General features: G+C 59.8%; 1 protein-coding gene across 1 annotated transcript; it reads right to left on the bottom strand.

The window, feature by feature from the left end:
• Positions 1 to 1,988: 1,988 nt before the first annotated feature.
• Positions 1,989 to 3,830, bottom strand: JUNB (JunB proto-oncogene, AP-1 transcription factor subunit). The gene has a single exon (XM_047776920.1). The coding sequence runs from the start codon at positions 3,532 to 3,534 to the stop codon at positions 2,491 to 2,493; it is 1,044 nt and encodes a 347-aa protein (XP_047632876.1). The 5' UTR covers positions 3,535 to 3,830; the 3' UTR covers positions 1,989 to 2,490.
• Positions 3,831 to 12,272: the final 8,442 nt, after the last annotated feature.

The following is a 12,272-nucleotide window of genomic DNA, read 5'->3' on the forward strand; positions in this document are numbered from 1 at the left end:
GCAAGTGGCTTTACCACTCTGAGTTCCATTTCCTTCCACATAAAAGGAAGGAAATGCGTACCTGTGGCATATGCAAGTTCCTGGGCTAGGGGTAGAATTGGAGCTGCAGCTGCTGGCCTACACCACAGCAATGCCAGATCCAAGCCATATCTGTGACCTATACCAAAGCTTGTGGCAATGCCAGATCCTTAACCCACTGAGCAAGGTCAGGGATCGAACCCACGTCCTCATGGATACTAGTCAGGTTGGTAACGTGCTGAGCCACAACAGGAACTGCCACAGACCTATTATTATTATTATTATTATTTGTCTTTTTGCTATTTCGTGGGCCGCTCTCGCGGCATATGGAGGTTCCCAGGCTAGGGGTCGAATCGGAGCTATAGCTGCCAGCCTATGCCAGAGCCACAGCAATGCAGGATCCGAGCCGCGTCTGCAACCTACACCACAGCTCACAGCAACGCTGGATCCTCAACCCACTAAGCAAGGCCAGGGATAGAACCCGTAACCTCATGGTTCCTAGTCGGATTCGTTAACCGCTGCGCCACGACGGGAACTCCAGACCTATTATTAATAACGCTATCCAGCTGGTCAATGTTGGAATACCCTCCAAGGGCACTCATCTCAGCCTTGGAATTTTATCTACACTTCTCCCCAAGGCCCTTCGTGGTCTTCTCTGACCTCATCTCCCCTATCCTGGTACACTTAATTGCAAAACATTGGCTTCTTGATATTCTTTAAGAGACTGAACTTGTTCTGGCCACAGGAAGCATGTGCTGTTCTCTCTGCTCAGAACACTGTTACTCAGGGTTTTCTTAGGGCTCAGCTTCAAATCTGAAAAGCCACTTCATTAAAGGTCCACATTCCCCATCCAGTCTCCAAAGCAGCTCACCTTCCTTGCCCCATCACTACCAGTTTTTTTCTCTTCCTAGCACTCACCAACTCTGAACAAGCGACTCCGTTTGCTTGTTTATTGTCTGTCTGCCCTAATCCAGACAGTGACTCCAGGGCTGGGTTGTTCAGTATTTTATTAATGAATTAATGAAGCGTCTCTTTCTACCCGCCTCGCCCTTGTGGCCTGGTTTCCCTCTGCTCCTGAGGACTTCCAGCTCCAAAGCCAGCCGCCCCCCCCTCCCCGCCAGGGGTCATCAGCCACCCTCCCACCCGTCCCAGCTGCGGGGGTGGCAGCCCCATGCGAGGGCGGTGGCGCCCAAGCAGGCGGCCCGAGCAGCCGCCCCGGCAGGACCAGACCTGGCAGTTGCCCCGCTCCCGGCCTGGCACCCGGGAGGGGAAACTGGCAGGCGGGCACCGCCCTTCCTGGCGCGGGAGGGGGGGAACTGCGGCGGCAAAGACGCGCAGGCAACTGCAACCCCCCGCCCGGGTCAGGTCAGACAGAGTGGGCGTGGGCGTGGTAAGGCCCAGGCGCCAGCCCGATGGGGGGAGGCTCTGGGGTGGTTCCGGGGTCTCAGGAGCACCGCACGCCCACCGCGGACACTGGACCCAGGCCTGGGGCTTTCCGGGCCTCTGCAGCCTCCCGCCTGGGAAAATCCCGGCCCCCTTCCCGGCGCCGCGGTCCTGCCCGGCAGAGCGGGGGAGGGGATTCCCGGAATCTGCCCGGAGACCGCCGTCACGTCACTGGGCAGAATCAGCCCTTGTTTGGACACCGCTTCCGCTGCGTCAGCGGGGAAAGCCCCGGCGCGCGCGGCTGGGCGGGGCCGGGCCTGCGCATTGCGCGTTTCGCCCCAGGCATCCAGCCCCCGGGTTCTGGGCAGCTGGACCGCGTCCACGCCCTGGACCCTCCAACCCCGGAGATCAGGGGACGCGAGAAGGGTTGGACACCCGGGCTACGGCTGCCGGATGCCTGAACAGAGCTAGTGAGGATGACAAACTTACAGGAGCAAGCTACAAACTGCAGTGGGGTGGGGGCAGACGAGTACTCTCTTCCCTCCGCCCTCCCGGCTTGGGGGGGAAAAAAAAAAAAAGACAACAAATTAATAAAGAACATTTTTTTTACTTAAATAGATTCAATAAAAAGTCATAACAACAAACACACACACACACAAACACATCTTAAAATAAACTCTTTAAAGACGGGGTGCGTGTTTCTTCTCCACAGTATGGCGCAGAGGGGGGAGGGCAGGGGGCGAGGGTCCCCCTCCCCAATTTCCCCAGGGGCTTGAGTACCTGGCGGCGGGGCCAGCTCCGCCGCGATCCCCCCTCCTCCCCTCCCTGTTAAATACACAAATATATTATATTCAATATGAATTGAGTCTTTCCAGCAGGAAAAAAAAAATACAAAAAAACTTGGAAGCGGGGGCTTGTAAACGTTGAGGTGGAAGGACTGGGCGCAGAGCGGGCGGGCAGGAGTCCAGTGTGGTTTGTGGCGTCCCCAGGCCCCTGGGCCGGTGCCCACCGCCTGCCCCCTCGCCCCTTGGGAGGCGTGCGCCCAGCCGTCCAGGCTGGGGAAATGTCCGTTCGGGAATAGGGGGGTGCTCAGAAGGCGTGTCCCTTGACCCCAAGCAGCAGCTGGCAGCCGTTGCTGACGTGGGTCATGACCTTCTGTTTGAGCTGGGCCACCTGCTCCCGGAGGAGGCCAGCAGTGCTGGACAGCCCCGCGTTCTCGGCCTTGAGTGTCTTCACCTTGTCCTCCAGGCGCGCGATGCGCTCCAGCTTCCGCTTCCGGCATTTGGTGGCCGCCAGCCGGTTCCGCAGCCGCTTGCGCTCTACTTTGATGCGCTCCTGGTCTTCCATGTTGATGGGGGACACCGGCGGCGTGGCGTCGCGGCTGCGCGCCTCAGGCACGGTCTGCGGTTCCTCCTTGAAGGTAGAGGCGCCGCGGCCCAGGCCCAGCTGCGCGGGATGGCCGCCAGCGAAGGGTGGCGCGTGTGGGAGGTAGCTGATGGTGGCCGTCGGGTACGAGCTCCCGGTACCGACGGCGGTCCCGGCGCCTCCGGAGGGCGCAGAGGCTGGAGAATAGCTGCTGAGGTTGGTGTAGACGGGAGGTGGCTCTGGACCCGCGTAGACGCCCCCGGGCCCGGCTGGGGGCCCCCCGCTGGCACCCAGGGACACGTTGGGGGGCGTCACGTGGTTCATCTTGTGCAGGTCGTCCAGGGCTTTTACAAAGCCGTCGGCGAAGCCTTCCTGCTCCTCGGTGACGCCGCCCCCTGCGCCCCCAGCACCTCCACCACTGCCACCCCCGCGGGGGTAAAAGTACTGTCCCGGGGGCGTGGGCGTCGTCGTGATCACGCCGTTGCTGTTGGGGACGATCAGGCGCTCCAGCTCCGAAGAGGCAAGCTTGAGCGACGCGCCTGTGTCCGAGCCCTGGCCGGAAAAGTAGCTGCCGCCACCGCTGCCCTCTGGGCCGGGACCCCGCGCCCCGGGTGTTTTGAGATTTCGGTAGGGGTCGGCCAGATTGAGCGCCAGGCTGGGTTTCAGGAGTTTGTAGTCGTGTAGAGAGAGGCCGCCCGGGGTCCGGCCGTATCCCGCTGCTGCGTAAGAATCGTCGTGGTAGAAGGGCTGTTCCATTTTAGTGCACATCCGGGCGGCCCGGACAGTCTGAGGGGGTCCCTGCGGGGCCGCCCCGGGCCTCGCTGCAGCGAGCAGCGCGCAGTCCGCGGCGGTGTCTGGACTGGGTGTCTGGACGCGCGTTCCCGGGGGCTGGCACCGGCCGGGAGAGACCAGCCAGCGGCTGTGCGCAGAAGCTCGGTGCGGCTCCTCGAGCCCCTCTGCCCCTCTCTTGCGCGCTCGCTTTCTTGGTGTCGCTTCCCCCTTGCTCCCCGCTCCCAGCTGGCTCCGATGCTGGCCTGGCCGCGCTCAAGGTCCCGGCCGCTCAGCCGGAGCCCCACGCCTTTATACCGCGATTGTCAGCTACGGAAGTGCGCTCCGATTGGCCGTCTCCAGAGCCGGGCCCCCGCGCCCCCCTCCTGGAGCGTGGGGAAGGGGAGGAGGCGGCTCGCGTCACTGTCAGGAAGCGCGTGTCCTTGTAAACAGCGGCCACGGGCTGGGTGGCTCGGCGCGGCTGCAGGGGGAGGGGTTCAGGGGACCCTAAGGTGCGCTGGGAGCAGGGGGCTGGGGCGGTCCGAAGTAGACAGGGAGAGGCTCCAGGGAGAGCCATGATTCCCCTGGAGTACGCGATGAAGAATACGAGGAACTGGTACAGAGCAAATGTGTGTGTGGTGGGGGGTGGTCCCGGGGTGCACACGCAAAGGCCTGAGGGATCCAGAGTATGGCAGAGGGGTTGGAAGCCTGAGAATACAATGACAGACCCAGCAAAGGAGAAAAAGGAGGGTTAAGCAACGTAGACGGAGGAAGAGTACGGAGACGCAGGAACTGAGTAGGGGTCCCAGGTATAGCAGAGGTGAGGGACTGGAATTTTCACAGGAGAAACTGAACCCAGGAAAAATAAGGAGGGATAAGAGATCAAAAGGGTACACGGAAGCGGCTGGAGGATCCGTTGTGCAAAAAATTAGTAGGGGTCTTGGGATCCATGAGACTGAGAGCCCCCTACGTGGGAAGAGTAAGGAACTGGGGGGACCCAGATAAGCAGAAAAAGTGAGGGTTCTGGGGTACACTGAGTTAAGGAAAATATGTGGGGTAGAAGACTGGGACGTTGTCAGAGGCTAGGGGTCATTGGGGTCAACTGCGAAGCCCCGATGAAGAAGAATTAGAAGGGTCGGGGCACCCCCTCGGAGCTGGGATGACACTAAGGGAGGGGCCCTGGCTGAAACATGGGAGGAAGGGTCTTTGAGGATCCAGAATACCTGGACTGCTAGATCTTCCATGATGGGCGCCCCCTCTCGTGAGTGACCTCTAAGTTCCAGTATACTCTCTCCCCACCCCCAAAGCCCTCCCCCAGTGACCCTCGGCTTGACCGACACCGTGACGACTCCTGGTGCCTGGACCCAGCCTGACGGCCGGGGCGCGGTCGCCCAACCCCACTCTTCCTTAGAAACAGGCTGGGGAAAGAGCGCCGCGGCAGGAAGTGTGGCAACACCCCCGGGGGAAGGAGCCGGGCTCTGCCTCCGTCACTCGAATCCTACGGGACCATATGCCCCGCCCTGGGTCCAGCCGGGTCCTGCGCCTCGGAAGAGGAACCTGGGCTTGAGACCCCGGAGGAAGTCAGCGAGCGGAACACACCCAACCACAGAGGTCTCCAGTCATCGACCCCCATCCCTGCAGTGGTTCAGCCCTAGTGTCGTAAAGGCTAGCAATCCGGGGACGGTTCCATTAGCCGGACGGAGGGGGACGCGCCGGGGAGCGGGGCCTGGTCGCCAAGGCAACAGGCCGGAGTCCGCAGTCAGGACTGGGGGCGGGGCGGCCCCCGGAGTCTCTCTCTGACGCCCATATAAGGGCACAGGAAGGGGTGGGGTCAGCACTGTCCCGGGGCCCCCGGCCGGGAGCCGGGAGCCCGAGTATCTGCCAGGTCCCAGGGCGCGCCCGGGCCCCCAGTCGGCTAGTCCCGACCAGCCCCGACCGCCGCCCCCGGGGCCCCCACGGCCTCCTGGCCAGCCCCACCCAGCCGCTCTGGGGCCGCGTCCTGCCAGGCCCTGCCCAGCCCGACCCAGCCTGGCAGGTCCGCGCCTGCCCGCGGGCCTGGGTCGGACTTCGCCCCCGGCCCGATGGGCGCAGAAGGGGCGGGCCAATGCCTCTGGGCGACCCCGGCGCCTGGGTGGGCGGGCACGACGGCCTCCTACCTCAGGCTGGGTGCCCTTACTTTCTGCCGGGAGATCTGGGGCCCTTCCCCACATACATCCCTAGGGGCTGGGGTGCCTCCTCCTTCACTCATGTGGGTGAGAGGCCCTACTCCTATTTTAGTGTGAGGGTCTCCTCACCATCCAGAATACCCAAAGGGGGATCCACACTCCTTCATCTGAGGGATCCCTTCCCCTGCTGACAGAGAGGACCTGAAAATCCATGAGTCAAATCTGAGGGAACCTCTCCAGAGCCCCTTCCCCAAAATGGGTGAAGGTTTAGATGCTGAGGCTTTAGTTATACTTAAGGTGAGACTTCCAGGAGGTAGGCTATGAGCCACTAGAACCAGAGATGAGCCTCTCAGTATCTGTCTCCTCTCTGTCTTGAAAGAGACATGTCTATCTTTTGGAAACATGGAAGTTTCTTTAGGGTAGACTTAGGCTGAGGGAGAGGAGATAGCCAGCCTTTGTAGGGCAGACACAGCTCACCAAGTGTGGAGGAGAGAAGGAAAACGAAAGAGGCGAAAGAGAAACTGAGCTATGTGGGGGCAGGGGGAAGTCCATCAGAGCCGGTGGTGGTGTTGGGGAGGAAGGTCCCATGAGAAGCTGGGGGTGTCCCCATCTTTGGAGGGTCCTTGTGACCTCTGGGTACCCCCTCCCCTCCTCCTTTGCTTGAACTGCTCCCCTCCCCCGCCCCAGGCTCAAGGGAGATTCCAGTGGCCGCTGAGTCTGGCAGGCATGCTGCCAGGCCTGTGTCTCCCGCCCATGCTAATAACTGCAGCTGACATCTGGCTGGGCCCTGCGGGGGCGCGGCGGGTAGCGTTGGGGGGCTGGGCAGGTCTGGTTGGAGGGCAGCATCTCAGGAGGCCAACCTGCAGGTCCCACAGGCCAGGAGTACACAGTGAGTCATCCCTGACCAGTGCTGAAGCTGGCTGTGCCAGGGGAGTCTTGGAGAGAGGCAAGACTGGCCCATGAGCATAGAGATGGAGGGCAAGGCCTGAGCAAGGAAAAGTGGATGTATGGGGGTGGGTGTCAGGGCAGGGAGAGATGCAAGATTAGAGTCATGCAAACTCAGAGACTCTTGAGACAGGCCAACAGACTGAGAAATAATAATTATTATTTTAATAGCTAACACTTATATGGCTCTTACCATGGGCCAGGCACTCTTCTAAGTGGTTTACATGGAATAACTCATTGCCTGCTTCCAACAATCCAGCGAAATGCATGCTCTTTGTATCCCCATTTAACAGACTAGAAAACTTAGGAACAGAAAGGTAAGGAACTTTGCCCCATGTCACATAGCTATAAGCACTGGAATTGATCTAGAACTTGAGATGTCTGACTCCAGAACTTCAGCTCTTTTTGTGTGGATAATCACAACTAGAGAGGCATTTATGCAGTGCCAGCTGTTTGTCAAGTTCTGCAGGCCCTTTCAAGAAGAGTCTCCTGGAATTCCTACTGAGGCTTAGCGGAAAAGAACCCGACTAGTATCCATGAGGATGTCCAGAGTTGCCCTGTGCTGTAGCGTAGGTCGCAGAAGTGGCTCGGAGCCGGCATCGCTGTGACTGTGGTGTAGGCCGGCCGGCAGTTGTAGCTCTGATTCGACCCCTAGCCTGGGAACGTCCATATGCCACACCTGGGTCCTGAAAAAGAAAGAAAAAAAAAAGGTCTCCTTTATCCTTTAGACAAACAGGGTTGGGCACAGGGCAGAGGGGGTGCTAGTGTGTTTGGGGGCAGGCCGGCATGTTGGAGTGGGGTCGGGTCACTCTCTGCACTCTGCACGGGTGTTTGAGCAGGGGGTGGGGATGGGCCAGTGAGGGAGGGCGGGGGCCCAGCTGAGCTGGTACAGCCGGTTCCAGGCCCCTGCCAGTCTCACCCTTGTGGCCTGGGCACCACCCCCTCACGCCGTCCCACTGGCGCCAAGGCTGGCCCAGAGAGGAGAGCCCCCTCCTCCATCAGCCCTGGGTGCCCAGACTAGCAGCTGGGGACTGCCCAGGCCCTGGGTTCCAGACCAGCATCTGCCCGAGGAGTCTGTGTCCAGGCTTTCCTCATGCCCAGGGCCCAGGGGTCTAGGGGACTGGATAAGGAGGAAGTTCTCCCACCCCCACCCACAGGTCTCTCTGGGGCTTTTGGCCTTGGCAGGAGGGACTTCTCCTTCTTATAAATAGCCTGGTGACACCCCCCCACACACACACCCCCACACACACAGCCGGCTCCACTGGCTGGCAGGGCCCTTGATAGAAAACTGGGCTGGGGGCTGCTGGTGAGTCAGCCAGTGGGCAGGCCAGGGCGAGAACCCGCAAGTCACAGCACCCAGACTCCCTCGTCCCTGCCCCTGGGTGTGGACAGGCAGCTGGCAGGAAAAGGCTGAGAATCACGGAGGCCCTCCCCCCAGGAACCCTGGCTTGCCAGCAGCTTCCCTACCCAATCTCTGTGGTTTGGGGGGTCCCTCACCCCTCTCCTGGAGAGGAAGCTGCTCAGTTTTCTTGGAAGCAGGAAGGAGAGGAGAGTTTGTCTCCTCAGGCTGACTCAGCTGGGCACAAGGGGAGTTTCCCACGAAGCTGTTTCTGTCACCCCCCTCCATGCTGCTGGTGAAGTCTTGGGGGGCCTGAGCCTGGCTGAGATCCTGGGTACCTCATTTTCAGGGGATGTGCTGAGAAAATAGGCCCACACCCTATGAAAGCCTGAGGCTGTTGAACTGGGCCTCCTAGGGGAAGTGACAAACAGTGTGGGGGGTGACAATGTTGGAGAGAGGAAGCACCAGGATTTCTGGGTGGGGTTAGAGATATGGGCTGGGAAGCCTAGAGCCTCACAGCACCTCAGCAAGGTCCAAGGGCGCATGTGTGTCTGGTTGGCTGTGGGTTTGTGTGTGGCTGGCCGGTCAGGGCCTGTGATAGTGTGTGTGAGGCGTCTTCTCAGGGTATGTGTCTGTTTGTTGGCCCAGCCCCACAGGGGTGTGTAGGGCCTGTCTGGTTTGGGTGGTGGTGAGGGGGGGAAGGTGTGTGTGTTTGTGTGTGTGTATGGTCTATGGAATAGGTTGCATGTGGCTGGCCTAGATGCACAAGTATAGGTTGCTTTGGAGTTCATATGGCTAACCTGTTTGTGTCTGGTGTGTGTCTGTGTATGTGAGGTTTAGGGCTTGCCTGTTTGAGGTGTGTGTGTGAGTGTGGGGTCTGTGGCTGGCCCATGTGTGTCTGTGGGCTCTGTGGCTGGGGTGTGTGTGTGTGGTGTACACACATGCATGCATGCCAGCAGGTTCTGTTAGGGTGTCTCTGTCCAATGTGTTTATGAATGTCCGACTGTGGCCTGTCCATGCTTCTCTGTGCTGGGTGTGACTGTCTGGCTAGACCATGTCTGTGAATATGTCTGTTTGCTTACATATGCCTGATCTGCCAAAGGGTCTGACGTGTGTGTTATCGGTGAGGTAGTGTGTATTCGTAAGGCTGAGCCTTGGTGTCCCTCAAAACATTTCCTTTTTTTTCTTTTTTTTGTCTTTTGTATTTTTAGGGCTGCACCCGCGGCATATAGAGGTTCCCAGGCTAGGTATCAGAGTTACAGCTGCCAGCCTATGCCAGAGCCACAGCAACACCAGATCCGAGCCATGTCTGTGCTCTACACTATAGCTCATGGCAATGCCAGATCCTTAACCCACTGAGAGAGGCCAGGGATCGAACCCATAACCTCATGGTTCCTAGTCAGATTTGCTTCCACTGCGCCACAACAGAACTCCACTCAGAGCATTTCTGAGTGTGTATGCAATTTGGCGTCAGGGAGGGTGGGTGGTCTGTCATGGTGTATGTATCCTTCCATCCTTCTCTCCATAGGTTGATGTTCGTCTCTCTTGCCTCCGCATATCTTCTTGAGTTGGTCATCTTGCTAGTGTGTTTACGTGTGTGGGTCTGGTTCCAACAGTGTTCTTTTTTTTTCTTTTTGCTTTTTCTAGGGCCGCTTCCCACAGCATATGGAGGGTCCCAGACTAGGGGTCTAATCGGAGCTGTAGCCACAGGCCTTCTCCACAGCCACAGCAATGCAGGATCCGAGCCGCATCTTCGACCTATACCACAGCTCATGGCAACGCTGGATCCTTAAACCACCGAGCAAGGCCAGGGATTGAACCCACAACCTCATGGTTCCTAGTCGGATTCATTAACCACTGAGTCACGATGGGAACTCCTCCAACAGTGTTCTGAACACCTCTGGTGCAGTTCTCCAGGCACTTGTGCTGAAAGTGACTGTCCCTTCTCTCTGAGTCTATCAACATGCATGTGTTGCCTGCCTGCACTTGACGCAGAGTTCTCAGTGTGTCTGTCCTGCCTGTGTGTTTCTGGCCTGTCACATTTGTCTCGGAGTGCCTGGGACCATGCCACCCTCTGCCAGGTTGTCTGCTTCCCACCTGAATGTCCATGTCTTTCTGTGTTAGTTTTTGTCAGTGTGTCCATCTTGCCTGTGTGCCAAGTCCATTTAACTGTGTCACACACTCTCTCCCTTCCTTTATGCTTCTGGCCTGTCGGTGTCGTGTGTTTGGTGGCATTTTAGTCTTGCTTGAGTCTGCCCTGTCACTGTTTGTGTTTGATGGCCGTCTTGCCCAGATTTGTGTCTGACTCTGTCAGAGTGTCCCTGGTTTGCAGTCTCTCTGTGGCCAGGGTGACAGGGGTTTTGTGTGTGTGGACTGGCTTTCTCTCGGGGTGACTGTATGTGTACACTCCTTGCCACCCCCCACAAGTCTGGCCACCCTGGGCCATGTTTACTCTGCCCCCAGCTAATTTCTGCCCTGCTCGGGGAGGGGTTGACCCTCCCATCTGTCCAGCCAGCAGTCCACAGGATGTTCCCGAGACGCTGTCTCCGCCGACATCCCCTCCCTTGGGCCACCCTTGGGTCAGGACCCAGGCGTCCAGGGCGGTGGGGGTGGGGCCGTAGCGTGGGGGGGGCATGTCAGGGCCCCGGAATGAGGATGGGGGGGTGGGGAAGCGACGTGCCCAACAGGTTCCGTCTCATTCCTGCCCCGCCTCTCACTTCCTGGGTGCCTGCCCAGGGCATGGGGTGGATGGGATGAACCCCATGGCCTCAGAGGGCCTGGGTGGGGCATGGCCTGCCCCACAAGGATTTGCTTGGGCTGGGCACCCTGACACCCAGGCCGGAGAGACAGAAGGAGCCTGGGTCCCTCTACAGGCCAGGCCCCCTCCCTGCTCCAGTGCCCCACTCTGAAAACAAAGCGTCCCATCTATTATTCACCTAATCCCACAACGCGGCCACAATAAGCTGGTCATAATTATCCCCCATTTCCAGTTGGGGAAACAGACCCAGAGAGCAAGGAAGGCAGAGACAGGATTTGAACCCAACTCTGTGAGCTAACCAAGACCCCCAGCCAGCTCACCAACAGCCTTCCCTCCCCTCTCTAAAAATGGTACATGTGGGGTGGAGTACAACCCAGGCCCCCACGAGGCCTGGTTCATGGCTCAAGGGGGCGCCTGGCTTGCTCTGAGTCAAAAGGGGCCCCTGGATGAAATGAATAAGAAAACGGCTTTAACCGTTTCATCGCCACGACGGGCTCTGCCAAAACTTCCTGTGGGCTGTGGGGGGAGGGGCTGGGGGCTGGGTTCCCGGAGGGCTGTGGGGGTAGGCCCTGCCAGTTCAGGGGTAGGTGAACCGCCCCTGGTGGCCTTGGCAAGGGTTGGCTAAGGGAGGACATCAGAGGCAGAACCTCACTGGAAGGAGAACCTTTTCTCTTTCCCAAGCTGCGTCCCCAGTACTAGGTTCTCAGACGCATTGTCTGGAGGGGGGGGGTCTCAGAGTCCGAGCCCCCTCCCCAGAGGCTTGAGTCACACACGGGGAAAGCCGCGAGGGGTGACTCACGGGGTGGAGAAAGGGGAGCGAGGTCGGCAGCTGCCAGGGGACCCTCAGGCTGGCCTGAGTCACGCGCGACTGGGCCTCGATGACCCCAGCCCCTTCCCAGAGACCAGGAACGGAAAGCGCATTTGCCCACAGACTACCGAGCCCGAGCCGGGAGAGAGGGCGGGAGTTGGGGGGAAGCACGCGCCCGGCGCGCGCGCGCGCAGCTCCGGTTCCCGTGGTAACGGGGGGGGGGTCTCTCAGCTCCAAGGCGGGGTTCCTCCCTCAGCAGGGACGGTCCCCGAGCGCTGGGAAGCCCCCGCGCGCTCGGTCGAGGGGCCGCAAGTTTCAGATCGGGCAGGAAGGGGTTAACGGCGGCCCCCTCCCGGGATTCACCGTAGCCCAAAGTACCAGGCAGGGTGGGGCTGTGCCCCGCGCGCCCGGCGTGCCCAACCCCCGCGGCTGCCCACGCACGCACGCACAAAACTAGCCCATCCCCCCGCGCTCGCACGCACGGCCGCGTCGGGCTCCACGCATGCAACGACCCCCGTCGTGCTTCACGTCACACACGACGCACACGCCCCCGCAGCACAGGGAGGGGCCTTCTGCGCAGAGAGCTGCGGGACGTTGGGGCTCTTAACGCCCCCAGCACATCACCGCCTACACTGAGCACGTTGTCCCGTGTGACTTTGACACCCCCCTACACACAAGGTCACAAACTCTCTGATCCACACTGTCAACCTGCCACACGTTGGC

The sequence above is a fragment of the Phacochoerus africanus genome, chromosome 4, assembly GCF_016906955.1.
Source record: "Phacochoerus africanus isolate WHEZ1 chromosome 4, ROS_Pafr_v1, whole genome shotgun sequence".
Taxonomy (NCBI): domain Eukaryota; kingdom Metazoa; phylum Chordata; class Mammalia; order Artiodactyla; family Suidae; genus Phacochoerus; species Phacochoerus africanus.

Coding starts and splice junctions, on each gene's coding strand:
- JUNB (XM_047776920.1), bottom strand. CDS start 3,534: ATGTGCACTAAAATGGAACAGCCCTTCTACCACGACGATTCTTACGCA.